The following is a 26,031-nucleotide window of genomic DNA, read 5'->3' on the forward strand; positions in this document are numbered from 1 at the left end:
ATGAAATTCCGCAGCCTGTTACTATGGCAACAGGAAGTCTCAGTTGTAGTGGCCCGCAGTACATTCTCTCTCTCTCTCTCTCTCTCGGACGCATGCAAAGAGCAGCATAGTCTCTTAATGATGTTTCACCAACTCGCCCACTCGTCACTGGTCACACAATGAGCCCGGCTGAGAGAGTTTGACGCAGCATGAAGAGCAGAGATGCGGCTGTTGCTGCTTCCCCACTGTCCGTCTCTGTTTTGTTTTTCAGCTTTCGCTTATTTCTCATTAAATGAATTCGCGATTCAGTCAATGAAAAGAAAATCTGGATATCTGGAAAATGTTAGTTTGCCTACAAGTAAAACGGAAAACAGTTTGGTATTTTCGTTTGAAAAGTATCTTCATGATTTATTTGATCATCAAAATGATTGATTCATCCATCAACAAAAGAAACGGATCCACCGTACAGGGATTTAGCTTCCAATGTGAGAAGCTCCCCAGAATGAGGAAGCTGGAACCGGAATATGTTCTGAAATAATCAGCCAAAGCAAAAATGGCAAACATTCTAACACTGAATATCGGCAGCTTTTCTCTTTTCCATAATTGATCTATTTGTATTGTTGATTTAGACAAAAGCAATTTCAATATGTCCAAGGGGATGTTTTCTTTTTAGATTTAGACTTTTACATAGACGGGCAGATTAGTTTATTAGTGAAAATAATTCCATCCGCTGACTTCATTTCATCAATTATTTAAGCCCTAAACGAGGGCTTAGTCTGCATTTTAATAAATCCCCCCCCGACGCACCTGTGGCGTCCAGCTGATCTCAAGTGGAAACGAATACGAATCGGTGCCTTTAGAAAGATCAACATCAACAAGAGTGAGGACTGTTTGTGTAACAAAGGGATTCATTGTTGGAAAGTTGCTTGCTATCTATACTTTTCGTTGTCAATCATTCAAACTGTTGTTCACAACAGAAAACCAGAGGGATTAAGTTGCCACGGAAACGTGTCCCCTGATCCAGCCCTGCAGCTCTGTCCTCAGCGCTGCAGTGACGCTGTATTTTCCATCTCTCAAACAGGCTCATGTCTGCGTGTCGCTTCATTTGTTCTGATCCGGCACGTGCGACTGACTGGATAAATCCCACTTCTTTTGCTTGGTTATGTCTGTTCGGCTTACATCTATATTTAGTGCTGTGTAAATCAACAGTGGAGACAAAGCTTCTGTGCCGGGATGCAGCTCTGGCACCGTAGGTTCAGCCCACCTCCTTCTCTGGGATCCTCATCCAGGAAACGAACGCCTCAAGACTTTAATTGCTGCATATTAGTGGGCTTTGACAGAATTTCGGTTTCCTACACAGAGCTAACAATGGTGATTTGCGAGTAATTGGGGATTAGGGAAACCTCTCCTCTCTGCGGAGCTCTCGACAAATAAAGTGCTCCACTAACTTCAAAAGACGACACCAGGCTCAGCGTTGTAATCAAACTAAATTTTAACAATTGTCATTTCTATTGTACAATATTGAACAGGAGTCACAAAAGTGAACAAGAGGCAGCGGCCTCAAAAGAAAGGGTCATACTTTGGGGTGGGGTTCAACAGACAGAGGAGCAAAATGTCCCTTTGTAGATCAAAACAGTGCTGAAAAAATATAGAGACTTATAACATCATAGTATCACCCAGTAAATATGCCACGACCACATATGCCTTTGATCTCAAATGTGCCATGATTCAAAATAGACTTTCCCAAAAGCAGCTTAGAAACCACGGTCAACAAACCCTCAATAACTATAAAACCTGTGAATCCTGACAGTTTGGTTTATTTGATATATTATCGTACATCTCAGGACTTCAGGTGAAGGTTTTCACACTAGTTGCAGACAGGCTCCAAAATAAATATATATGTAAAACAGAAGAGTCCGGCGGTGCCAAACTAAATATCATCAGTGAAGTACTTTTTCACATTATTCACCCACCCAGCAGCACCGAGCAGCACCCCCCCCCCCCCCGCCACCATAACAAAAACTAGTGTGTAAGAAGCACAGCAGCAACAGCCCGGGAGACGCCTTTGTTCAGCACATGGACAGAAAGACTAATGCACACACCATGTCCTCAGAACACGACACCACACGTCACAGGAGAACGGGATACCAATTATTCATTTTGGGACGTTTCCTAAAACAAGAGCACGTTCCTCCTTCATGCAAAATATAGTCAAAAAGGAGGTTTCACTGGAGCCCCCCCACAAGAGAGTTGATGGCTTCCTGCTGCGGTCTTTCCTCAGACTCGATTTTTGTGCAAACACCTCTTTTGTCCGTTGAGCTTCTCGCCCCGTTGACTTCCATTAACATCCTGGGGATGGGCTCGCCTACTGGCGCTTTTCTTCTTCTTCTTCTTCTCTCGTTTTAGAAGTGGGCGTTATTACTTTGTTGATGGTCACCCCTTGGCCAGTTCTCCTCGCCGGGTGGGTTTAGACTCGCCTGGAGGCACTTTGTGTCACGTGTATGTGCATACGGGCTAATCAGTGAAGAACCGTCTTCTGACACACCTGAGATAGACGAGAGGCCACGGCGAGGACGCTCGGTACAAATTATCTGTCATTCTTGGAGGGGGGGGGGGCACAAGGATTACCACTGAATATTATTAGAGTGATGCTGATCAATATCGTCTTTGTTTTACTCATTTTAGCCCTTTCAAGTCCCCTCTTCTGCTCTGAGCTGCCGGTGAAGAGGCGCTGCACCCTTAAAAGAAATAATAAACACACACAGATGACCAGAATCTAAGAACACCCCCCCCCCCACCACCCAAACAGAAACAGATAAGTAAGCTCATGTTGTTGATTTAGTTTAGAATAGCAGGACACAAAATGGAGCCGTTTGGTGGAGCATGCCGGCCTTCCTCCTGCCAGTCTCTCTCCCACTCCCTCTCTCGCATGGTGGTGTTTATTAGAAGCAGATAGTGTCTGAGTGGACACCACCTTGGTGGGTGCCACATAGTTTCTGAGGACGCACTGTAGTGAATCCTTCGTACCTGACCTCTGACCCCCTCAGCTCGGTGCCACTTCACTTAGTTATCAACACCGAGCTTGGAGAGCCCCTGCCTGAACTCGTGCAGCTCGTCTATCTTTCCATCCAGCATGTCCATGAACTTCTTCAGCTCGCCCTTCATGTTGCCCTGCTTTTGTTGACTGTCTTCTATGTCCAGCTGAAGACCGTCAACTCTCCCCTCCAGCTCCTTGTTCCTCCTCTCAGCGGTCTGTGGAGGACATCAGGGGAACAAAACAAAAAGCGTTACATTACAGCAGCTGGTGGACACACGGAAGATCCAGTTCTTCTGAGGGATGCCAGATGCTATGTAGGTGCAGCCAAACCAAAGCTACCATCAAAAGTGAGATTGAAATAGTTCAACTCAGCGCTTCCACCTCCTCGCCATGGAGATCAAGCGAGTGTTTCAGACTAGCAGACGACACCATCGACACGCGGATGCTAAAGATACTATCGAAAGGAGCGGTTTAAAATAGGAGTGCTAAGTTCGACTGTCTCCTCTGCTGGACTCCAGAAACCTGACCTCCACGTGGGGCGTCCTCTTTAAATAGAGATGAGCCATGGTTTCCCTTTACCCGGTAACTTTTATCTGAACGAACTGTGGCTGCGGTTTCATTTTGGGCCTGGTGGATGATTATCCATGTGGGGCATTCCCGTTGTCTATGCTTCAGCTCAGTTGGCTAAATAAACTCTTTGCTTCAGCCAGCTTTGTTGTCACTGCCATTCATCCAGCTGGCTGTTGCAGAAACAAGCCGGGCGGTGGAGCTTTTTGAAGCACGAGAACTTCAGGCATGCCGCTGTTGGTTTTATTCTCCTTCCTGCCCCGGCTTGAACCGTAACACATGCGCGACAGCTCGGGTGATTAAATCCTGCTCCGAGTCAGTCAGAAAAGGGGGAGATGAGCGGCGCCACCGCTGCCGCTCATGTCAGACTTGGCCCTAATGTGGCGTAAAGTCATTCAGCGAGCCTGGCACACAAAGTTTGATATTACTCAATGAGAAAATCAGACTGGCCGAACAGGTGCTCTTTGTTGCAGGGAAGACGGGAGGGGCGTGAGTTGTTGTTTATGGCAACAGACGACTCTCACACCCAGCAACCCCCACACACCCACACCCGAGTTACAGACTTAGACATTAAACGCTCCCCTACTACCTTTTCTCTTGTAGTAGTCAGCAAAACTGATTCCATCTGAAACTAATTAGCCATGACAGAGATGTAGTATCTCACAGAAAGAGGCTTTAATCCACTGGGGGAGTGCTGGGGGTGGACCATTGTCAATAGATGCATTAACCACAGTGCGCGTTGGTGCACACGTGAAGGGAATGTTGTGTCACCAGCCCTCGGGCAGAACGGTGACTAGGAGCGCTCCTTCCCTTCCTCCGTGTGAAGGCGCTGCTCACGCCTCACAGCCGGCGCGTTGCCTCACTGTGACAGACTTCATGTATTCGCATGCGCTGCAGGCTCCGGCTTTTATACCCTGCTGTTAATCACAACTTTTGGACAAACCTGCAGTTTTGCAGTGATGCTCTCGCACTCCGCCATGAGTTGAGGGATTATCTCAGCCTGCGTCCTCAGGTTCTCCAACTCCTGCGGAAAACAGATACAGAAACATGTTAATAAAAAAATTTTAAAAAGCCAAAAGATAAACATCAGCATCCGGCTGATTTAATCAAATTTTCAAATGTTCAAGAAATGATGCAATATTTTAGGAGACTATTGCTCTCTCGCAGAGTTTGTTCAGATTGTTGGGATTGTTGGGTTTCCATTCGGCCGCGCTTAGCGATGTACTGTAGTGATGTGTTTGACTAACTCTCAGCAAGAATGAAAGGTAATAGCTTTGCATTTAACCCACACGCCGAGTTTCCATGTCAAACTAACTCTCGTATGTTCTGCAGCAGCTGCACAAGAAACACTTCTTTGACACAAACAAGGATGGAAGTAGCACAAAGCAGGTAAGGAACAACGCAAGTAAGAAAAACAGACAGATGTCTTATGCAAATATCTGTTTTCTTCTCAAACAAACATCTATTTTGCCCTGAAAGTTTCCTCCCTCTGCACCCCCCCCCCCACACACACACACACAAGTAGCTTTGTTCTGCTAGTTTAAAACTGGCCAGTGCTCGGGTCATCGCCACAGTGGATGCTCAATAATTCATAGGCTCCTTCTTAATTGGAGGAGCTGATGAGTCACTCGGCAGAGGAGCCCGTGTGGACTGTTGAGAGCAACGTGGCTGATACACAGACTGTGGAAACACCGAAGCCCCTCAAGGACTCCTTGCTCTTAAACTTTCAAAGTCGGCTCCTGTTCTTTGAACTACTTCCTGCCTGCGGTTGTGTAAGGTAAACAGCCCCCGAGGAAAGATGTATATGTTCTATTAATACTCAGGCTGCCTGGTGCTAAGCCAGAAGATCCCAGACACGCTGTTTACCTCCCAGCATTCAAAAAGCTCGTAACACAGCAGAGCTTGAGCGTCATCGAACTCTAACTACAGGATTAGTCAAATAGACAATTAACAGAAAAAAAACAATGAGTCTGCAACCAATATCGATAATCCCTTTAAGTCCTTTTTGCTTGGGGGGACCAAGCAAAACTCATTTTTGAGATAACATATTTGTGGAATCAAGAATAAAACCTAACATATTTGATTTCTGTTTCCTTGTGTTTTGCATACATAACATGTACTGACAAAAATATTCAGCAGATTAATTGAAAATGAAAATGTTTCCTCAGGTTTCCGGAAATTGGGACAAACTGTTTTTTGCCCTAAAAGTGTCTATGATACACACATCAAATCAATTTTGGTGAAAGTGTAAAGCTTCATCCGCCGCAGTGTCCAGTTAACAACCTGCAGGTCTCTGTCACTTTTTCTGGATTGAAGAAGATATTGAAAATAACCAGATATGCAATCAATAGTTCCACACCACTGCAAACAGCATATATAGCAATATATTTCACTGTTGAAACAGAAACATCTAAACGCCTCAATCAACGCCTCAATTTGGCTCATAGGCTTTGTCCCCCTGCTACACACGGAGCTGATGGTGTCTCCTTTTCACGACATTGATGGGGAGACAGCGTCACTATAGACAAAAGGCAGCCAGACTCTCACAATTTGGTCCTCCTCATGGTTCTGCAGACAGAAGCAGCATTTAACCAGCAGCAGGCAAAGGTCAAACGGCGGTGTGTCCGTGCGGGGCTCATCCTCATTAGAAATAACATTAGGCCCGGCCCAGCTGACAGTCAGCTAGTTTGGATTATAGTTGACCGAGGCAGCACACGTGGGGCTAATGGCATTCCTGCCAAAACTCCCTGCTGCTTTGACTCCAGACAAAGTCAAACCCCCCCCCCGGGTCGTTCTATTTTCGCAGAGTTCAGAGTGTAGAGGAGGTGTAATAACCTCCGGACGTTGTCTGGTGAGTAAGAACAGAGCTGTGTACACGGAAGACACACACTGAAATGCTGGAGTCAGGAATGAAAAGTCTGTAAGGAGACATGAAAACTAGGACTTTCATTGTGATGATGACAGAGAGATGCTTAATCTTCCACTTCTGTTAGAGAAAACACTGCTATCCATGTTCCCCAGCCACCTTATCAATTGAGCCCCAGACGTCTTACCTGCTCTTTTTCCTGCAGCTCGGTCTCCAGCTCCTGCACCCGTACAGACAGCTGGCAGTTCTGCTGCTTCTCGCGATCGGCTTCGTTACACTGAGCTTCTAGCACGGCGATCTGCAAAAAGAATCCAAAAAGGAGAAGTTACTGGGGAAAAATGTCCTGTTGTTGTTGGGAGAAGTAGTCAATGTGGAAGACGTGTCTTTAAATTGTATTGCCATTTTGTTTGCATATAATATGTATTCATTTGTATTTAAGATTCCTAAACGTGCTACAAAACTGAGAGTTGCAATTAGACAAAAATGATACTTGAATTAGAGAACTTGCAGCATGTTACAAAATGAATAATTGCAAAACCAGCCTAGCTGCAGCAACGGCTCCTATCAGTTCAACCAAAGTTTTTTTCTGTAAGAAAACTAATTAAATCTGTAATACTTGAGTGTAATACTCACTCAAATTAAAGAAACTGGATTTATCAAATTCTTGTTCAACTATCAGTCCTAGTTAGATCAATCGGTCACTCAAAATCCTTAATCTACTCGTCCCGAGTCAGAAACGCTGTAGAACTGCATTGCCAACTGTCAAACTGTCTTTTTGTGGTGGCGTTATTCAACTTCCCTCTCTGCATTACCTTTTCCCTGAGCGTGTCGCTCTCGTCTTTGCAGGCGCCCAGTTGTTTCTTCCAGCTCTCGACATTAGCCGAGGACTCCTGCAGTGCGTCTACCAGCCTGGCATTATTTTCTCTTAACGTCTGCAGCTCTGTTTCCCACTTCTTGGCGTTGGTGTTGCTGTCAGACAGGAGACAGAAATCCAGGAGGAGAGTTATTAATGGAAGAAAAATGCAGACAGGTCAGAGCGGAGGTTCCTGGGGCTTGTGCCCACCGGTGTGACACATAATGCTAGAATATCCTTCCAGTCGTTGTTATGTAATTACATGTGACGTATATGCTGCTGTCAAAAGATAAGTGGTAAAACTCTCAAAGATCTAATGAGCTGCGGACTTGCTCTAACATACAGTACTTTTTATTTCCACACCACAGAGTGTATTTCTGTCCCATCTATAAGGTCAAAGAGGCTCCGACGTATATTTAGTATGCATGGCTGTTCCCTTCCTTGTGCATGGCCGGTTTGAGGTGCGCTGCTCTCCGTCAAATGTGGACGGACGCGCGCGCCGCAGCCTCCTGCCGACCTCGGCTGTTTCACTGCTGTCGCACATTTACAGAAAGGCACGAAAAAAAGGGGAAAACAAAGAAACGGTGGCCAATCTGTGGGTCGCACAATGTGCCTTGAGACGTTCAAAGAAAATGTTCCCTGACTGTTGCTTGACTTTAGTTAGTTGTCGATAGAAATGTACTCAGCTGAAATTGAAGTATTATCAGGAAAAGTCTGCTGATTTGGCTTTTCTTTATCTACTTAATATTTAACCAGAAAGCCCCTCCCCCCCATCTGGATCACATATGTCAGTTTCTTTAGTTCCATTCCAGTATCAATCCAGTCGAAGTGTAGCTGCTGTAGTTTTAGTTGACTCCGATGCCCTCGGGTCATTCCAATCCCATCTGGTATTTCCTGCATTTAGTGTTTTATACATCTGGATTATTAAGGATTATAACCAAATGGAAGTTGAATATAGAAGCTGGCTCTTTAGATTGGATCAGAGGATTTCTGAGCCCTTAGGGGCCATGATATCGTCCCAGTAGCAATAGAATGGAGAGGGGGAACATTCGGGCACAGTTTGGGGCAGAGACAAATGGCATGAAAGAGATCAGGAGCTGCTGGGAGTTGAAATGATGTGATGGCCCTTGAAGGGAGTGCTGCTGTAATGTGAGATTACGTGGTGGAAATACACTTAGATGCATTCACCTTCGTGAGGTCGTTCTGAGGTCTCCATGAAAGGAACCCTTACCTCTCTTCTACCGCACTCTTGAGACGTTCGTTTTCGGTTTGCAGCACAGCAGCCTCCGGACTGACGTGAGAGATTTTCTCATCATCTGTTCCATTAATGCTGGATGCCTGGGGGGTCGACTGCGTTTCATGTCCAGACTCCTGGTGAGGGACAGTGGTATGGTTAAGGGCGGCTTTTGATTCCGTCCACCTGCAGCTTTCTCAAGAGCTCTGAAGGGCTCCACCGCGTCGCCGCGTCTCATAAATCACGCCCCGGCTGCAGGAGCGGCTCTCTGACACCGAAAGAAGCCCTCAAACGTGGTAAAACACCATGGACACGTCAGCTATGACAGAAGAGGGGTGGAGGAAAACTGACGGCAGCATTCATCACGTCGTCTGGCCCGGCAGCCCCGTGTCTCGGAGCGGAGTCCGTGAGGGAGCGGATCTACCTACAAGCAGCGCCGTTCACTCGACTGAGAAAGGTGTGTTGCTCTGTGGCGCTCGCTGGCTTCCCTGATTGCTGTGGTGATTAGTATCTCAGGATAAATGACTGCTGTTGTGTTAACACAGTTTATTTTGGACACTATTTAAACTGATCTATTTGAATACTCGATCATGCCAGAAGCTTCTTTGAAACACACCATCAGAAACACACAACAGCTGGTGGTGTTTTTTTAGGAAAGTAACCAAAGTGACATTTTTTAATTACTTACTTTCTTCTCAGTGTAACAAGTTTCTCTCCTTAGAGCCCAACGATGGCTGGGAAGAAGACAGTACGTGAACAGACAGCAGAGAGATTTCGTTTACCTCAGAGTGATTACTCAACGTGTCCACCTTGTCTTGAGATTTGTCCCTTGCCAGCTTGGCTGCCTCTTTTACCTCCTGGAACTTCTCAGAAAACTGTAAATTTGAGAGAGGCACGAAAGAGCTGTGGTGATAATGAAAACTGCTCAATGTCAAACTGTGGCTCATCTAAAAACATTTTGAGAGAAGGGAGCCAATTATCTAGTGCTCGTGAGGATTCAACACAGGACATCTGGTTGCTTCATATCCCCTGCAGGTGTCTAGAGGACATAACTGTGCACTGTTGCGCTCAGTTGTCTGTGGGCTTTGTCCCTGTGGCTTCATGTGATGCAGAGAGATGCCTCCTCTCACCTTGGCCAGTTGCTGCTCCGATGAAAAGCCCAGGCCGAACACGGTGTTGGCTCTGCTGTCTGCCCACTGGCCGAACTTCTGCGACGTCTTGGTGAACGTCATGTTGGGCGTGATGGTACTGTTGATGATCACCTGTAAGGCCAAGATAACCCGTCAATAACATCCCAGCGCCGGTGGAGATGCTTCTGGTAAATAATAGAGAAGCCCAGCATGGCTCTCAGGTCCATGTGATGATGCTGGTGAAAATTCAGTGTCTCATTCGAGACATTAAAGGAGGAGCCCGAGCATCTGCATTGACAGGATGAACCGTGCTATTGATTTAGCAAAGGACAATCCTCTATTGTAGCTCCATTCATAGAGAGTAAAAGGGTTTCAGCATGCCAACGCTCAGCTTCCCTCGTAAATTGCCGTATTTATATATATCTCTTTTCTTAGAGCGATCTGCTTCATGAATACCGTCTGATTCATGAACATTTGAGAACCTTTCTGTAACACAGAGCTATTGTGTACATAAAGCAATCTTTGGATCTAGTCCAGCCGTGGCGCTGTATCGCGAGTGTCTCACTACGTCTTCATTCAAAGCATCTTCAATCCACAAACACCGACAGACTCCAAATGTATACGTGTTAAACTCATTTTATGTAACGAAATGTATCCTCAAGATTTTACATTAACAAATAGTGTCAAATGTGTTACTTCGAAGCTGCCAACCATATTCATTGGGAGGCTTTTTAATACATTAGTGTCAAAGGTTTTGTTTGAATGGACAAATAATAATTAACTAAATGCCACAGAACAATTGTTAACGGAGTTGTAGATTTTACAGCTGCCAAGAACTTGATAATGTTGAGAAACATTATTTATGTTGATATGTAATTTGTACCCTAATGGCATCTGAAGATTTACTCTTTAAGAAAAGAAAGATGGTCAGACACAACCTCTGAGAAGTCAAATTACAGCCTCTGCACTGGCTGCAGTAGACGTTCACCTGTCATCACAGCTATGCAGGAAATCAGCTGGTGGAAAACATCTGCTGCATTTCTAAAATTGGAACCAATGCACGAGGCAGCAACGGTAGAAAGCAACAGATTCCCAAAGACCATTTCAACCTGAACCCGACTGCATCAACTTCATCGTTGAAATCACTGTAGAAACAAACAAGTCTTATTAATATACGGAGAGTGTGAACACAAGCAGTTTTTTTTTACTTCTGCCCATGTACAGAGACCTAAGGACCCTACCGAGACAGAAGAGAACCTAAAAACACAGGCCACGCAAATCCCCCCGACAATTAAGACACAATAGAAGACAGTTTAATCACAGTGGAGCCCTCGTTTCATAGCAACATGGCTCTGATCACAGGATTCAAGAACATCAATTGCTGACAGACTTGTGTCCTTTTCTACACCCCCTCCGGCTGCATCTCCATCTTTTCTCCACACTTTGCACCGCATCATTACCGGACACAGAGACTGAGTCAACTGAAAAGCGGGCGAGGACCCTGGTGGACAGTCAACGGCCTCTTAGGAATTCTAATACGTGCAGAGCGGTGCTAATGGATCCAGAGGAGCGAGATAACAGCACGTACACAGAATTCAGCATTATCAGTGTCATATACTACAGGTTTACAGCCACAGCCCCTGATTAAGGCTTTATTCCCACGAGGGTTTTTAAAGGACAGTAGCAAAAAGCCACAGAGGAGGCAATCGGATTAAAAATCATCACGGTTTTAGAGGCGAAACAGAGATTGGCTCATTTCTCCCGAAAGGGAACCTGAGTAAAGCCTGAACAGTGTGAATATTTAACCCAGCTGGTCGCGTTGGCTCAAAGAGAAGTGTTAAGATTAGATGAAACTTTAATGACCATAGTGAAGAAACTGGGCCGTTGCTGCAGAATGGAGAAAAGAAAACAAGGAACCAATGAGGTATGCAGACGGTTCTCAAAGAAACAGCCCTTTTAAACAAGAAAAAACATATTGGTTCCTTTTTCGAAAAACTGAGGATTCCCCTTAGATGTATTCTATTATAAATGTATATGTTCAGAAGTGCAGCTTGAGGTTGGTTAACATTGAGCTGAGGTAGTTAACATGTCCCTTGTTAGATTTCATGCCGTGTGACTGACTTTTGAAACAAGAATAGAAACGGGGAATTTAAAAAAAGACTGAAATTGGTCAGATGAGACCAGGTCAGTGAGTTTCTGTAAATGAGCTTTTGGTGTAAATGAATAAAAGTAAAGCAGCAATGAGTTTGCCCTCAGTTTGTGGCGCGTAACAGGACAACGAGATGCATGAGCTGCAAATGAATTGAAATCAAAAGTTTTAATTTTACATGTATAAAAGAATCTTGATTGATGTAGAGAGGAACCAAATTACGTCGATTAATCACTCTTCGGGGACAGACAGAAGTTTTAAGTCCTGTTTCAATCAAAAATACCTGTGTTTATTTCTTAGAATTGTTTCTCTTTGGCTGTTGGGGTTGCTCAGACTGAACCATGGACTGTAAGAGGCGGACGTAAGTTTGTCGACTACACGTTTTTGTTTGGCATATTGTGGACGTCGCCATCTCGTTTGTTTAATGTGTGGAGACAAATAGAAGTGAATTGTGGACAAGATATTTTAGAAAACCAACAGGTTACAATAAATATTTATGAAGTGAGAACACTGTGAATGGGACAAAGTTTTAAGATGACAACACAACGGACGACTCCCACGCAAGAAAACGCTGCGGTAGCGACCTGTCAATCACATTGAAGGTAAAGGAAACCCTGCATCGGATCCACTTTTCATACACAGAGGTTGTGTGAACAAACTAGACATATCCCTTCAAATGTTACATCACATGAATTGAACTTGACATCGAATTCAACCATCCTGCAGGATCGTGGCTGCACACCTACAGAAGCGTGGGAAGGAGCACGAATATCAACGCGGGGCATCAACAGAAACAGGCGGACACAAATGATGTGGAATCCCAACTAATCATCTGCGAGTTGATGTACAAGACTATCCGATCGCCCACATCTTTGTGGGCCCTGCGACTCAATGCTGTCATCTATGAGTGCACAATGAGTGAGCGAGTGGGAGGGTGAGAAAGAGGGAGGTAGAGCCGAGTGACGCTGGCAGCTGTGGAGCCGAGCTGCGGATCAAGTGGCACAGGAGGCGCAGAGCGAGGCGCAGAGCGAGGCGGGGCTGGCCGACGGCCTGAGGAAATGTTCGGAGCATTGAGGCAGCCAGGAGGTTAAGGGGAGACATCTTCCTGGGCTGCTTACGAGTCTGTGCTGAGAATCTGCAAAGTTAGTCAAACAGAAAAGGTGGCGGAGCGCTGAAGGGGAGTCTGTGGGAGGGAAAGCGCTTTCATCACTTGGCAGGCAGCAAATGACTTCAGGCATTGCAGGAAGAAAAGATGGTGGAAACTTAAAGACCGTTGTTATCCTAAGAGTCACGGTTAACGTGTGACTGCTCATAATATGTGATATGTCACTGTTTTACACACTGATTTGAAAATAATTTTAGTCAGTGTGTTGCAGCAGGTTTGTGAGGGATATATTGAGATAACAGTAACCAATGGGCAGAGTGATGGAGGGGATGCAGAGTGATGGAGGGGATGCAGAGTGATGGAGGGGATGCAGAGTGATGGAGGGGATGCAGCGTGTGAGGCAGCGGTGTCATAACTAGAACGCAGCCAAACTACGTCCAGACGACGGTCTCCGCGTTCTCGTATCAAAGCGCAAAGCAAAATGGATAATTGTGATTGCTCGTCAAGCCGAGGTGTGATGTAGATGAAAATGTTAAATATTATTATGTGTCTGCGAAGCGCTTTATGGACTTGAAATCTAACACCATATATTAGGCACTGCAAAAACACGCTGCTCCCCGGTGGCAATGACGCACGTTTGGCGTCTGAGGGCGGATGAGGGTCACCTTAGAAGGAGTCGGGTGTGCACCGGCACATTCCAATTTCAATGAAGGTGGATTTATGCAAGGTGGACGTCTTCCTTTCATCACGAGTGGAAACAATGCCGTTGGGAATAAAGCAGTATGACACACAGGTGGAGAACCTGTATGGTGTAGTTGCGGTGCAGCCTGTTTTTACAGGGCAGCGAGGTGATGATGAACACAGGAGAATTGTCTGGAGCTCCTCTTCACAAAGAGGAATTTAAATTCTTGTTCTTGGCAGAAGACTCAAATAAAAGAGAAAAGAGTTAGTTAGCGGGAGACCCAGATGCTAGATAGAAAACGTGAAGAAAAAAGCACAGAAAATATTACGTTAGCTCGGAAAGTAATCACACTTGGAATTATTCATAAAGTACAGCAAGAACCTTTCACTGCGTTGTCACAGCGCTGCGTCGCTGTATGGAAAGTGCGATTGAGGATAAGGAAGAGTCAAAAGTGCTGATGTGCTTCTCTACTCGGAATATCACGGAGAGACGAATGTAAGCCGACAGTCCGTCACAGTCAGCCGTGCACGGACTCTTCTTCTGGACGGACGCGTCTCCCTCGCAGCCAGCGCACAAACCACAAACCACGCGTAACATGCATTGGACATGACTCGGTAATTCACTTTGCTTATGCCGACATCTCCCTTGTACCGACGTAACATTTGATTCAATACATGCCAATCTTCATAGCTCACGTATAGCTGCTGCATGCAGACATTGAATGACACGCACGGCACTGTTGCTCAAGGTTACAGGAGAGTGTGTGTCAACAACACACACCACACACAGTTAATTATTTTCTGCCTTTTTCTTGATTTTATGAATTTAACCTTTTTCTTTTGAATCGGATTTATACTTGATCAGCTTTGACAACGACGTCCTTGTTACACTCACACATGCCGAATTCAGTAAAGAGACAAGAGAACATGACGGGTGACGTAAATAGAAGAGCAGGGAGAGGACGCCTTGAGGATTTCCAAACATGTACATCCCTGTAAAGAGGGAACAAAGGTTTTAGAAATCATACAAAGAAGGGAGGGTATTTTTGTTAGATGGAAGATGCAAGCAGTGTTGTGAGTGCTGAACCTGCATAAGTGCTGCTTGATGACATAACAGATTAGAGTCTTGCCTCTGGTTGCTCGCTGTAGGAAGAGAGCTATTTTGAAGCGAATATATTTTGACTCAACAATGCTATGCAGGAATAGAGAAATAATTATTTTATATGTAATAATAATTTGCACGGGAACCTATTCTGATATCTCGTGTGTCGATTGAGTCCATTTGTCCCCGTTAAGAAGTTATGTCGTATGCAGCAGCAGGAAATGCTGGCTATGCAAATACTCTACATTTCACATACATCCATGTTGAGAGACCCACCCTTCAGCTGTCGGGATGGTAATCCTAAATCTCAACCGGCCCCTCACCCAAACAGAGAGGCGCATGGTAAAAAGGCCGACCATGGGATCAGAAAGGGATTAAAACATTTGTCAGCCCGCCGGGTTTGAAGTGGCTCCTCAGGTAATCTGTCGGATTTGAGATTGTGCGAAAGGTGATTGCACGACAACGTCTGCAGAGGGATGCCGCTGTCATAACCCTCCTCCGGTTTTCTCACACACAGGGAGGTTTTTGATCGCCATGGAAACACATAATCTACTCTTTCAGCGGGGGAAGAAGGTGTGAATACGGTACAGAGGCAGAATCAAATAATGTTTTATCCAAGGATCCGTGATCCCTGTGAAGATCAATCAAATATAAGGAAATGAGCTGAATGTTTACATACAGCGCTACGCTATGAAACCAAGCGGCACTCATGGCTGAAACTAAATTCAAACGAAAAACGTCTAATTGGGCCCAAAATCAGTGCGGCGAGACTTTGTCTGGAACAAAAAGGAGTTTGAAAGCTCTGCAGTCCTCAAAGGACGAGCACCGTGGGCCGATTGTTGATGTCACACTGAACAGGTGTGCAGCTCTTGGCTGTATATCTGTTGGAGCGGTGCTCAATCGTGCTCAGACTTTTAGTTCAACCCACATCTTACTTTCCTCTGCTGAACTATTGACATATTTCTGTGTCACACAACGCCTCATAATGCACATCCATCCCAAGAGGCCAGGATTCAGGGAAGGCAGCCGGCTGAATCACATTTAAAGAGACGCTGAGCCCGGACATGAATACGTGTGGCTGTGTTCAAAATCTGAGATATTAAACTTGATATTAGGTTTGGGGTGTAAGTCTCAGCATGTTCATTATCATTAGTAGTCGAAGCAAAGCATACAGCAGATGCTTGATATTTTTGTTTTTACAGTTTTGCTTCTCTGCCAATAATTCTTCTGCATTTGAACGACTTTTGGGGTACACAGCGACAAGTACATGCTTAAAATACTCAGTAATCATTAGTTGCTACACCAGTTAAACCAAAGACAACGTGTTCCTGTCATCTGGTATACTTTGAGTGGCGGGTGAAATGTATCCTTTGCATAAACCACCCACATTGGAACGATACAAAGGCGTTGATTTCTCTTTTGACACATACGAGTCTCATGTAACGCACGGTGGTCGAACACAACAGCAGTTTGACCATTAGAGGTGTTTGAAAATTATTAAACATCCTATTGATTGAATTCACTTTCTCCAATGGTCTAAAAAGTCCACATTTTGGGGCGAGAATGGGCAGCTGTAGATGACCGTGGAGGAACAGCGGAGCAACACAAATATCAAATGCTGCACAGTTAAGTTGTCGATCAGTGGGAGCTACAGGTGTCTAATTTATACCCTTTTTTAATTCCTAAATTCCTTTCGTCTTTCAGTGATTTTCCTCAGCCGCCACTGTCTCTCCTGAGAGCAGTCAAGTGTTTCCCATTATGTCTTTCTCATCGGGTTACACACACACACACACACACACACATACCTTGGATCCATCCACGCTGATGATGCGGTAGCTGTTGCGTGTGCTGTCGTAAAAATAGGAGACGGTGACGGCCTGCTTGCTGGCAGGGACCCAGTTCTTCTTGGTCGTTGGGTCAATTTGGAAGACATGGGCCCTGGTGGTGTAGATCGGCTGCTCCCTGGAGAGCGGAGGACACAGCAGGGGGACAGTGTGAGGGGAAAGACCACCGCAGATGTTAACTTATGTAAACAAAGAAACGAGGACGGGGAGACTGAGAGTCGGACTGGCAGGTGGCGATGCAACAAACGCCGACTCTTTACAGCAAACCAAAGCCCGTCAACACATCGTCCCCTCTCAGGGGCGACAGGAACACAGAGCTAGGCATTCGTTAGAGGCGTGTATCCATCCATCGACGAATGGAAGGTTTCCTTTGTGCAGCAGATACGTTTGGGACGATTGTCTACTCGTGACGAGTCAAACAAGACACGAGGAAAACAAACCGACATATTGAAGTGACGTCCGTCAAAACACTTTGCCTGACACACACAGTCCCATTAGGAAGAATGACTTCACATATCTTCTCTTCCCTTTGGCCGCGAGCGGCCCGTAAATACGTTTCTCAATAGCTAAAAACATCATTTTGCACAGCTGATTACGAATCAGCAGCTAGATTTACTTTTTCTTTTCTTCGGCTGACACCTATTGCTTCGTGTTTGCCACCCGGGGCTCATCTCATCGGAGGAGCAGTTCAGCTGAAGATGAACCGTGTCAATCAGAGCCGGCAGTTACACCAACAAAGTAATGGGGATTATGAGCAGAATACGAGTAAAATAAACTATGATCCAACCATCATGAGGACAATGAGTAAGTAAGTAAGTAGGCAGCATTCACATTTTGCAGCTTTTCTGAATCCAAAACGACAGCTTTCAGAGCAAAGACTAATGGTTAAAAGTTCAAAACCACGTCACCTATTGAGGGTGAGAAAGAATCCGCCTCACGGCAACCAGCCTGTTGAACTCCAATGATTGCACTCGGAGAAAAACACAGTCAAAATATTTCTCCTTAATGCAACACACACACATTTTTCTCTACACGCACACACACACACACACGCACGCACACAGAGTTTAGGGAACCAGCGTACCACGCAGGCATCTTTGTACTCATTAAACTGCTATAGAGCACGACTGTCCCGGTGTGTGTATTTATAGTCTGCTCATTTAATTCCTGCTTACTAATCCAGCTGTTTGTTTTGTTTTTTATATCAGCAGCAAAAGGAATGTCCGGTCTTCTAAGGAAGAGAATGTAACCTGTCGTACTTTTCTTGTTCTACCAGTTTTGACCTGCGCTCCAACCAGGAATGTTTCTAGAATGTCGTCGTGCAGCTTGTGGGGAAACCGATGGTCCGCTCACATCGTCAGGTACACACAATCAGTCTTGGCCCTCGACATTGGAAGAACACCACTGGGGCAGATAAAAAATAGAATAAAAAGTTTCACTCTTTAAGCGGGGGACGTTGGGACAGAACCCAGTTCCCGCTGTCCACCGGAAGTTGTCGTTTGAAAGCGCGACGGTGGTTGTGATGAGCGAGGCACAATTAGGTGGAGTGGCTGGATGAGAGGGATCAGAGGACACCTCATGAGCTTAACAACGGATGCTGATGAAGGGCGTGGGGGGAGACAGATGGGAAGCACTTATCCTTCTAGAAGTCTAAATGGGAACGGGAAGGTGTGTCTTTCCGACGGGGCAAAGTTCACTGGCCACTCAGTGCCTCACACTTATCTTTATAGCCTACTTGACAAAGTTGGCGTATCTCCCGCGTGAGTCGGCCTCAGTGCGTCTCTGCGTCTTCTCATCTTGTTATCTTTTAGGTTATTGCTTTGTCCCGTCGGCCCGACACACTCTTCACTACCTCGAAGATATGTTGTTGGATGTTTCTCCTCTTCTTCTTCTCCAAATGCACGGCCTCACTAACAGGCGGCAGTACGCAAGTGGTGCCCCTCCTCACCGTGCATCACTATGCAGTCCACCTCTTCATCAACGTGTGCGCAAACTTGTATAGAATTTGAAGGTGCAGCAGCCGATATGCCAGCTTGCTCCCTTGTGGACTCTCCTCTGTAGTCAGTTAAAGGCACCGATGGTTTGCAAAATGATTTTAAATGATTTCTGTGTCAGACCACAGGAAGGTTGTCACTTACAACCACTTTACAAGGGAGCCCATTAAGTCCTGATCCTTTATCCCCGTTCCCTCCGTGGCCTTCCATTTACTTTAATGACAAGAAAGATTTCAGTTAAATAGAAACTATGGTTAAAGGTTGTCAAAATAGGCACAGAGGCACAGCAAAAAAAAAAAAATGAATAATGCATTTTTTAGGGCAAATGGATGTTTTAAAGAAATCTTAAATACAAATACCTTGAGAGCATTTGAAGTGATTCTCACGAGCAATAATAAAACGCGAGCAGGAACACGAGCACCTGTATTTCCTGCCGGCCAGACGGGAGGTTTCATTTCCAGCGTACAGACGGGGCCCATTGTGGTTGTTGTAATGCTATACAGCAACTGGAAAAGGAGAGTCGTCAAGAGGACATTCCGTCCGTTGGTACTTTCAGTCACTATTCTGAGGTCCCGGTGAAAAAATAATGTCAGACAAACAGCCCGGCGAGCTGCGATAATTCATGAGCTAATAAAGCTTTTACTTCCACTGGGATTATGGTTGTAACAGAAATGAAAGCCTGATAAATTCACTGTCCTTTTTAAGCCTAATCTCAGTTTTCATCTGCTTTGGGAACAACAAAAACCCATTATACAGATCACTGTTGTCGCCTTTCATACACACAGACGCACACGGACACACACACGCTGACCTTTGCAGGTCGCGTCTGGAGCCAGCTCACACTGGCAGGCCGAGGGCTGTGAAAGGACGCTACTGAACACATGGATGCACTCAAACAACTGTTGGTGGATTCCAGTGATCTGCTTTACTAAGATAAAAAGCATTACGTTGATTGGTTGAACGGGATAAAAAAAAAACATTTGGGACTTTGTGACCGCTGCATTTTTGTTTTTTGCAGACGGTCGGTGCCTCTGTGCCCATCTGCTGCTTTAAATTATTTACAGGTGTGTGTGAGTGTGTGTTTCCGTGGAGCAGGTTTGACTGAGCACTGCGCTGTCAATGCCTTCATACGACTACGCAGAATAAATTACAACGTGTTCATCCAGTTTCATGAGGACAAAGTCGAGTGATGCACAGATGAACCTGCTTGCCTGTTGTGAGATTTATCACTACCTGTGTTTTACCAGAACCCCGGGCTCCCCGGGGATTAAGCAAAGTTTGCAGAGGGAGGGATAATCCTTCTTAAAGACGGCATTTTAAGACGATGCAGAATGACACCGTGCCCTGAGAGAGAGTGTGAGGAACAGCGGGCGTCCTCCATCTTTGAGTTAGGGTGGGGATTTCAAAGCGAGGGGCCCTGCTACAGACCTGGAATTCAGGTACGGTGTGTTTGACCGCCTCTTCCAGATTTCTCCTTTTAAGAATTCACTCCAGGCAAATTCCCCCCAAAAAACTTCCCCCATCGGTCACAGACGTCCACGTCTCCGTCCAAGTAAAAGGTGACACATGTAAGCTGTTTGGATCATTCGCTGTTGATTTGGTCATCCGAGGACAGAAAGAAAGAAGCACCATCAGCAAGTCAAAGACGTCTTCATGTTCCCCATTAACTAAAAGTTACTCCACCAGTAACACACACACACAATGAGAGGCAGCACATAATCAGACACGTAGGGATAAATGAGATAAATAAAGCAAACCTGTTTGTGTTTCCACAATAAGCTGATGGCTTCTGCTGCGCAGGGAGACTTTTGGAAAGGAATTGTAGTTTCAGTTTACAGGGTCAGCGGAGCACTTGACCTCTGGGCTTCGCACCACGCACCACTAAAGTCCACTGAGAAGGAATGAACTGGTCAACATGCAGGAGCTTCTGGCTTCAGGGCCACAGGCTTTAAGGTACGAGCCGTCCCGCTTTGAGAGGGTGGCATTGTCATCGATGGGCATGCTGCTCTGCCACTGACACTCTGCGAGGTCGTCGGGCCCGTTGGCGAGAAAAAACTAAAAGTTGCACATGCAGTTTCAGTTTGAACGTGCCGCGTTCTTGCCGGTGACCTGACGTGAACGCGCTCTGTGCGGTGTTAGGAATCAGCTTTGGGAGCATTGCCATTCTTTTTCTCCGGACGCTGATCGAACGCACATGATTAAAGCGGTTAAAGGGCTGAGCGGTGACATTCCCAAAGGCTGAGTGCGCTCAATATGACGCACACAGAAAAAACACATCAGATATTTAAGGCGATAATATTGAAGCAAATATGTGTGAGGGGGGGGGGGGGGAGAAAATTAGAAATTGTCAAAACACCCGACGACTCTGGCCGTATTAAAACAAATAGTAAATGAGTGCAGCATTCACTGGTGACCATAAAGGGAAATGTACTAACAGTTGTTCTCATTAGCTGGTAATGATCTCGCTGGTATCAGATGAACAGAGCTGAGGCGTTTCTACCTGCGAGCGCCGCCGCAGAGCCCAGCGGTCTGATTAGTGAGCGCCGAGGTTCTTGTCTGAGTGACTGAGCAGCGCGTGCAGGAGAACAACAGCACCTGGGCTTTCATCGCTAGAAACAAAGAGCCGCACTAATGAGGTCCGAGAGAGCGAGATGGCAGAGAGCAGTTAGAGGGAACGACGGCGGCTCTACATAATTTACACAAACAGAAAGGAAAAAACTCATGGTAGATGTTTTCATCTACCTGGAGGTTAGTTGAAGGTGTAGTAGAGAGGAACTACGCACAGAATTGTTGTTTGTTTGATGTCTTTCCTCGTGTCCTTTCTTAGTTTGTAACTGATTTTTATTTTACTTAAAATGACGGCTTTTGCCATAATTACTGATTAATAACAAGCTCGGGTAAAATACGACAAGCAGCAACTCGTCGCGTGTGACTTGGTGTCACTTTAGTAAATATCCTTCCTCGTGACTTCATACCACCATCATAGTAGATCTATAAGTTTACTGACAAAACATTGATCAACAACAACTTTGGATGCTGATAAGTCACTGAAGCGATTGATAAGTCACATGTCTTTGACATGTCTTTTTCTTTTGGTGATGGGCTATTTCATAGATGCTGTCAGCTCGTGGAAACGGAACCTGTTGACAGTTGTGAGCAGTTCAACGGGAAAGTGTTGTTTTCTTTTAGAAGGAGGCGGTGAATCACACGGCAACGGGGGGATACGGGGGTTTTCTTCTCTATTGTACTGCTGTTGCTAGATTAATCAATAATGAATCCATCAAATCATAAGATCCAGTCCATTTAGTGTGATGTCTATATAGTGTTAAAACAGACTTGTTTCCACTGTTTATAAGCGACCTTCATTATTCCTGCGTTTTGGCACAACTGCTCCTCACGCTGGTACACCTCATTAAACTGAAAGACAGAAGCCCGTTCACACAAAGGCAGGGGGCCAGATTCAAACCAGCAACCGCAGCAGGTCCACCTCCAGCACGCGGAGCCGAGGGGATGCAGAGCCCAACATAATCTGAGAGCTCGGAGGAAAAAGGAAGTCTCCACAGAAGCACAGCGTGGCAGCAGATGGCCTCCGAGGCCCGAACCATCTGGTGGAGGGACGTCCAACCCGCCGTCAGTATGTCCACTTTCATTTACTCAGGATTCCTGAACAGCAAAGAGCTGCTTTCTGCTGCCCTGCTACACCTCCACAACCGGGACAGAGACCCGGCGCCACGTCACACGTCACACGTCACGCGGCCTTATCGATGAGCGTTAAGCCTTCAGCGGCCGCTGCCCGGCCAGCCAGCGGATTAACACGTATATCCGTGTGCGAGCGCCGCTCTGCGCATGGCTTATTTGAAATAGCAATATGCTGATTGCTGATCTGAGTCCAGCACTCGAGCTGGACTTCATGCTCTACTGTTGTTATCAGCATTTCCTCAAACTCTTTACGCTCAGCCACCCTGAGCTACATGTATTTGATTTGTTGGGCCCGCTGCACCGTATTAGAATTTGGGCTACTATTGTGATTCAAAACCATGAGATCAATAACACGTTTGTCTAGGTCACTAATTGATCGATCACATGAAGGACCTCGCCATTTGTAGTTAATCTTTAACTCCATTTAGGACCAAAGAGCAGGGACCAAACGACACATAAACCCTGTGAAAATGTGACAAAGAATGTCTAGTTGTGACCAAAGACACTGTGTTGACCCACAAATTGTACCTGTACGTAATCAGGGTGAAATATCTGGTTGACAGCTCGTTTTTTAAAGAAGAAGGTTTCCGTTTCTGAATATTGAGGATGTCTTGCTTTCCTTTGCTCACAGTATGAGAGACGAGCTTTAAAGAAAGCTGTTGTAGAAATGACGCGTTGGTCGATTGTTTAGTCAACTGACAACATCGAATGGCAACAATTTATTAATTATTATTTAAGTCATTTCTCAATCAAAAATGCCAAACACCAAATGCTGAATCAGACTGAAGGCACAGGGCCTGGTTCCGAGTCCTCCAACGCTCAAACCTGCTGGGTGAGTACAACAAACGTCACCACTCATCAACCGGCTTCTTAAAACAAAGTAAATAAATTTAAAAAAAAAACATGCACTGAAGAACTGAAGAGCGTGTCAATCAGTGCACATAAATGCTGCTTATTGTTCACATCTTTACTTCTCAGCGGGAGCATTCAGAAAGTTACACTGAGCTGTGACTACTGTGATTTCCCAATCAAGTGACTGCAAGTCGCGTCAGCTAAATGACATGTAATAATGTAATAATAATAAAATGAATCTGCACCACGGAGGGAGCTAATGATTGCATAACCATGGCGTTGAGCCACAGCGTCAATATTCACACACCACAGCGGAGGCATGGAGGCAAAATAACTCACTTTACCCCGTAAACAGCTGTGGGAGTGAACCCGCTGGACGCACGAAGCACAGCGGTCAAAAAGCCGCTCACGCGCATCCAGACCAGCTCACGGACTGCGAAGACCGCATGAAGTCGCCTCCCGAATCACCGGCACTGCCTAATAATCGGGCTCACGTCTGTAGGAGTAAATTGGGTGAACTGCGCTTCGGACGAGCGTTGTCTTGTGTTCAGATCTTTGACACAGGTACTGAGAGACACGTCCCGGGGTATTCACAAGCACACGCACACACATGTCAACACACACGACATGACGGTCCGCGCGGGTCTCGCTGGTTTACTCACCCCATCGCCGCGGACTTGAGGAACAACTCCTTTTTTTAAATATATATGTATTTATTTATTTATTTACAGGCTCTGTGGGTTGCGCGGGTTTGGTTTTTGTAGCGCAGTCAAAGTCCACCGATGATTAGCGTCCAAAGAGTCCACGAGCTTCGAACAAGTCCTCCTGCTGCCGAGGGACACCGAGAGAGACACCGAGAGCACTTCTCCGTAAACTCGATTCACCGGGTCGTCCAGTCTCTCTCTCTCTCTCTCTCTCTCACTCTCTGACTCTCTCTCTCCGACTCTCTCTCTCTCTCTCTCTGACTCTCTCTCTCTCTCTTTCTCTCAGAAATGAATTTCTTTCTTTGCCGTCGAAACAATTGGCGCGTGTGAAGCTAAAATGTTCGTCCCCCACATCTCCCCCCGCCTCCCACGGGGTCGCGTTTCCACCGAAATAGTTATGTTGCAACAACAATGTTTGGTTTGCTTAATTCAATTAAATTAAGTTGCACTTACATGTTCGAATTGACAGCGGTGGCGTTTCAGCAGTTGGCACCTTTCTCCTAAAAAATATGTCAATTCAAAATACTCAGTACTCTCATTTCGTCCTGTTTCAGCCCGATAGGTAATAGCTGTCAATCCATCAGTGGCAGGTGCGCGCGCTACCGGAACGTTTCGAACGTGTTGGTCTGTTTTTAGGGGACAGATTTCAGCGACGTACCAGAACAAGAAGTCGCGTCCGGGTTTGTTATATTCAAGCGACGCAAGCAGCGCTCAAGTTGTGTAAAGGTATGTTTATTTTATTATGATTTTGTGTTGTCATCATCTTTAACTAGCCTTAAATTAAAATTAAAAATTAAATTATTGTGGTGCGCGGGCTCACACATATCAGCCGGTTAAAGTAGCTTAACGTGATGCTAGCCGTGTCATTAGCATTCGCTGTCGGTGCGTCTGTAGCGTCTCATCTGTCGTTGCAGTATGGCCGAGACCACAGAAAGCCAGCGGAACTACGAGGAGATGTTTTCCCACAGATTTACATCGGACGATAAAGAATACCAGCAGTATGTGAACCGTCCAGCTGACCCTCCACCCATTGTGGAGGGCTGGAGGAGTCGTGGAGGTGGAGGTGGAGGCGGAGGCAGGGACAGGTAATGTCACATTGTTGTTGTTGCCTTTTCAATCAATTCCAAACAATTCTGCTCCAACATAACTATCCTCTAGTTTCACTTCTAAATCTGGATGAGACATGAGGGGAAACTCTGGGATACCATCTGGATTTACTCAAGATAGATATGTTTTCCTGCTGCGTCGTTCCATACAATGAAGGTATTTGCGTTAACTTAATTGTTCGTTTCTATTGGCCTCCATCTAGGTACCAGGACCGTCGAGGCCGAGGCTGGGGAGGAGGCCGAGGCTGGGGAGGGGAACGGGACCGGGGCTGGAGAGGGGGCCAGCATGGACAGCAAAGCTGGCACGACCGAGACAGGGATAGAGACAGGGACAGGGACAGGTCCAGAGATAGAGATAGAGATAGAGACTGGGACAGAGACAGAGATAGAGACGGGGACAGGCACTCTGGTTATGGTGGTGGTCATCGATCAGGTCCCCCAAGCTACAACGATGGACATAACTCTACTCATCAGAGACCCCAATATGACCGCTACTGATTCTAATCGCTCAGGTGTTATCAGTGTTTAAAGTATTTACAGTCTCAACTCTCATTGCATTACCATCATTTGTTTGACTGTCTTTCCACTGTCTCGTATGCAAGTTTGAGCAGTACATCAACGTCGACCGTTAACTATTATACTTAAAGTTAAAAAATGCCACGCAAATTTGCGATCAGATCTTCCCCAAATTATTTCTTTAATCACATTAAATCTGAACTCTCTGACAAACATTTTCTTATTTAACATTTCAGATTTGTGTATGTTTGGTTGTTCTGTGTAAAGGTTGCTTTGTGGAGCAATAGTTTGGTGGCTACATCTAGATATGCTCTGATATTGCAGTATTACAAATCAGTACAGTATTGTTGCAGACTGAATCACAATTCAGTAGAAAGAAAATCTGCTTTATTTTTCTGTGTCCCGTTATGTAAAGATACGGATGAACTGAACTGTTTTCATTAAACATGTATTTTCTAAAGTATTTTATTTGGCTCAATGTCTAACAAAATTGCACATTATCAGGCTTGGTTGTGAGAATTATGATTTGCACTCCAGATTTCAAAGTGGAGAGAATAACCTCATCGGCGTCATTTAAGTATTTTGAGTTTGTGTCCCCTGTAGACCAAACAAC

General features: G+C 45.6%; 2 protein-coding genes across 3 annotated transcripts; one reads left to right on the forward strand and one right to left on the reverse strand.

The window, feature by feature from the left end:
- Positions 1-360: 360 nt before the first annotated feature.
- Positions 361-24,385, reverse strand: homer2 (homer scaffold protein 2). 2 transcript variants are annotated; one of them, XM_040169321.2, is made up of 9 exons: positions 23,755-24,158; positions 16,509-16,665; positions 9,667-9,798; positions 9,319-9,411; positions 8,534-8,673; positions 7,262-7,418; positions 6,637-6,747; positions 4,527-4,607; positions 361-3,231 (listed from the first exon to the last, which is right to left on the reverse strand). In XM_040169321.2, exons 1-9 carry the CDS (start codon positions 23,757-23,759, stop codon positions 3,043-3,045), a joined length of 1,065 nt encoding a protein of 354 aa, XP_040025255.1. In that variant the 5' UTR covers positions 23,760-24,158; the 3' UTR covers positions 361-3,042. The 2 variants fall into 2 exon arrangements, with proteins under 2 accessions (XP_040025255.1, XP_040025261.1); XM_040169327.2 differs by lacking the exon at positions 23,755-24,158 and adding an exon at positions 24,250-24,385 and having other exon boundaries at positions 1,454-3,231.
- A 3-nt stretch (positions 24,386-24,388) lies between these two features.
- On the forward strand, positions 24,389-25,881 carry LOC120813338 (uncharacterized). Its single transcript, XM_040169330.2, has 3 exons — positions 24,389-24,522; positions 24,711-24,881; positions 25,106-25,881. Exons 2-3 carry the CDS (start codon positions 24,712-24,714, stop codon positions 25,398-25,400), a joined length of 465 nt encoding a protein of 154 aa, XP_040025264.1. The 5' UTR covers positions 24,389-24,522; position 24,711; the 3' UTR covers positions 25,401-25,881.
- The last annotated feature ends 150 nt before the right edge of the window (positions 25,882-26,031 follow it).

The sequence above is a fragment of the Gasterosteus aculeatus genome, chromosome 12 (assembly GCF_964276395.1).
Source record: "Gasterosteus aculeatus chromosome 12, fGasAcu3.hap1.1, whole genome shotgun sequence".
NCBI classification, from domain to species: Eukaryota; Metazoa; Chordata; class Actinopteri; order Perciformes; family Gasterosteidae; genus Gasterosteus; species Gasterosteus aculeatus.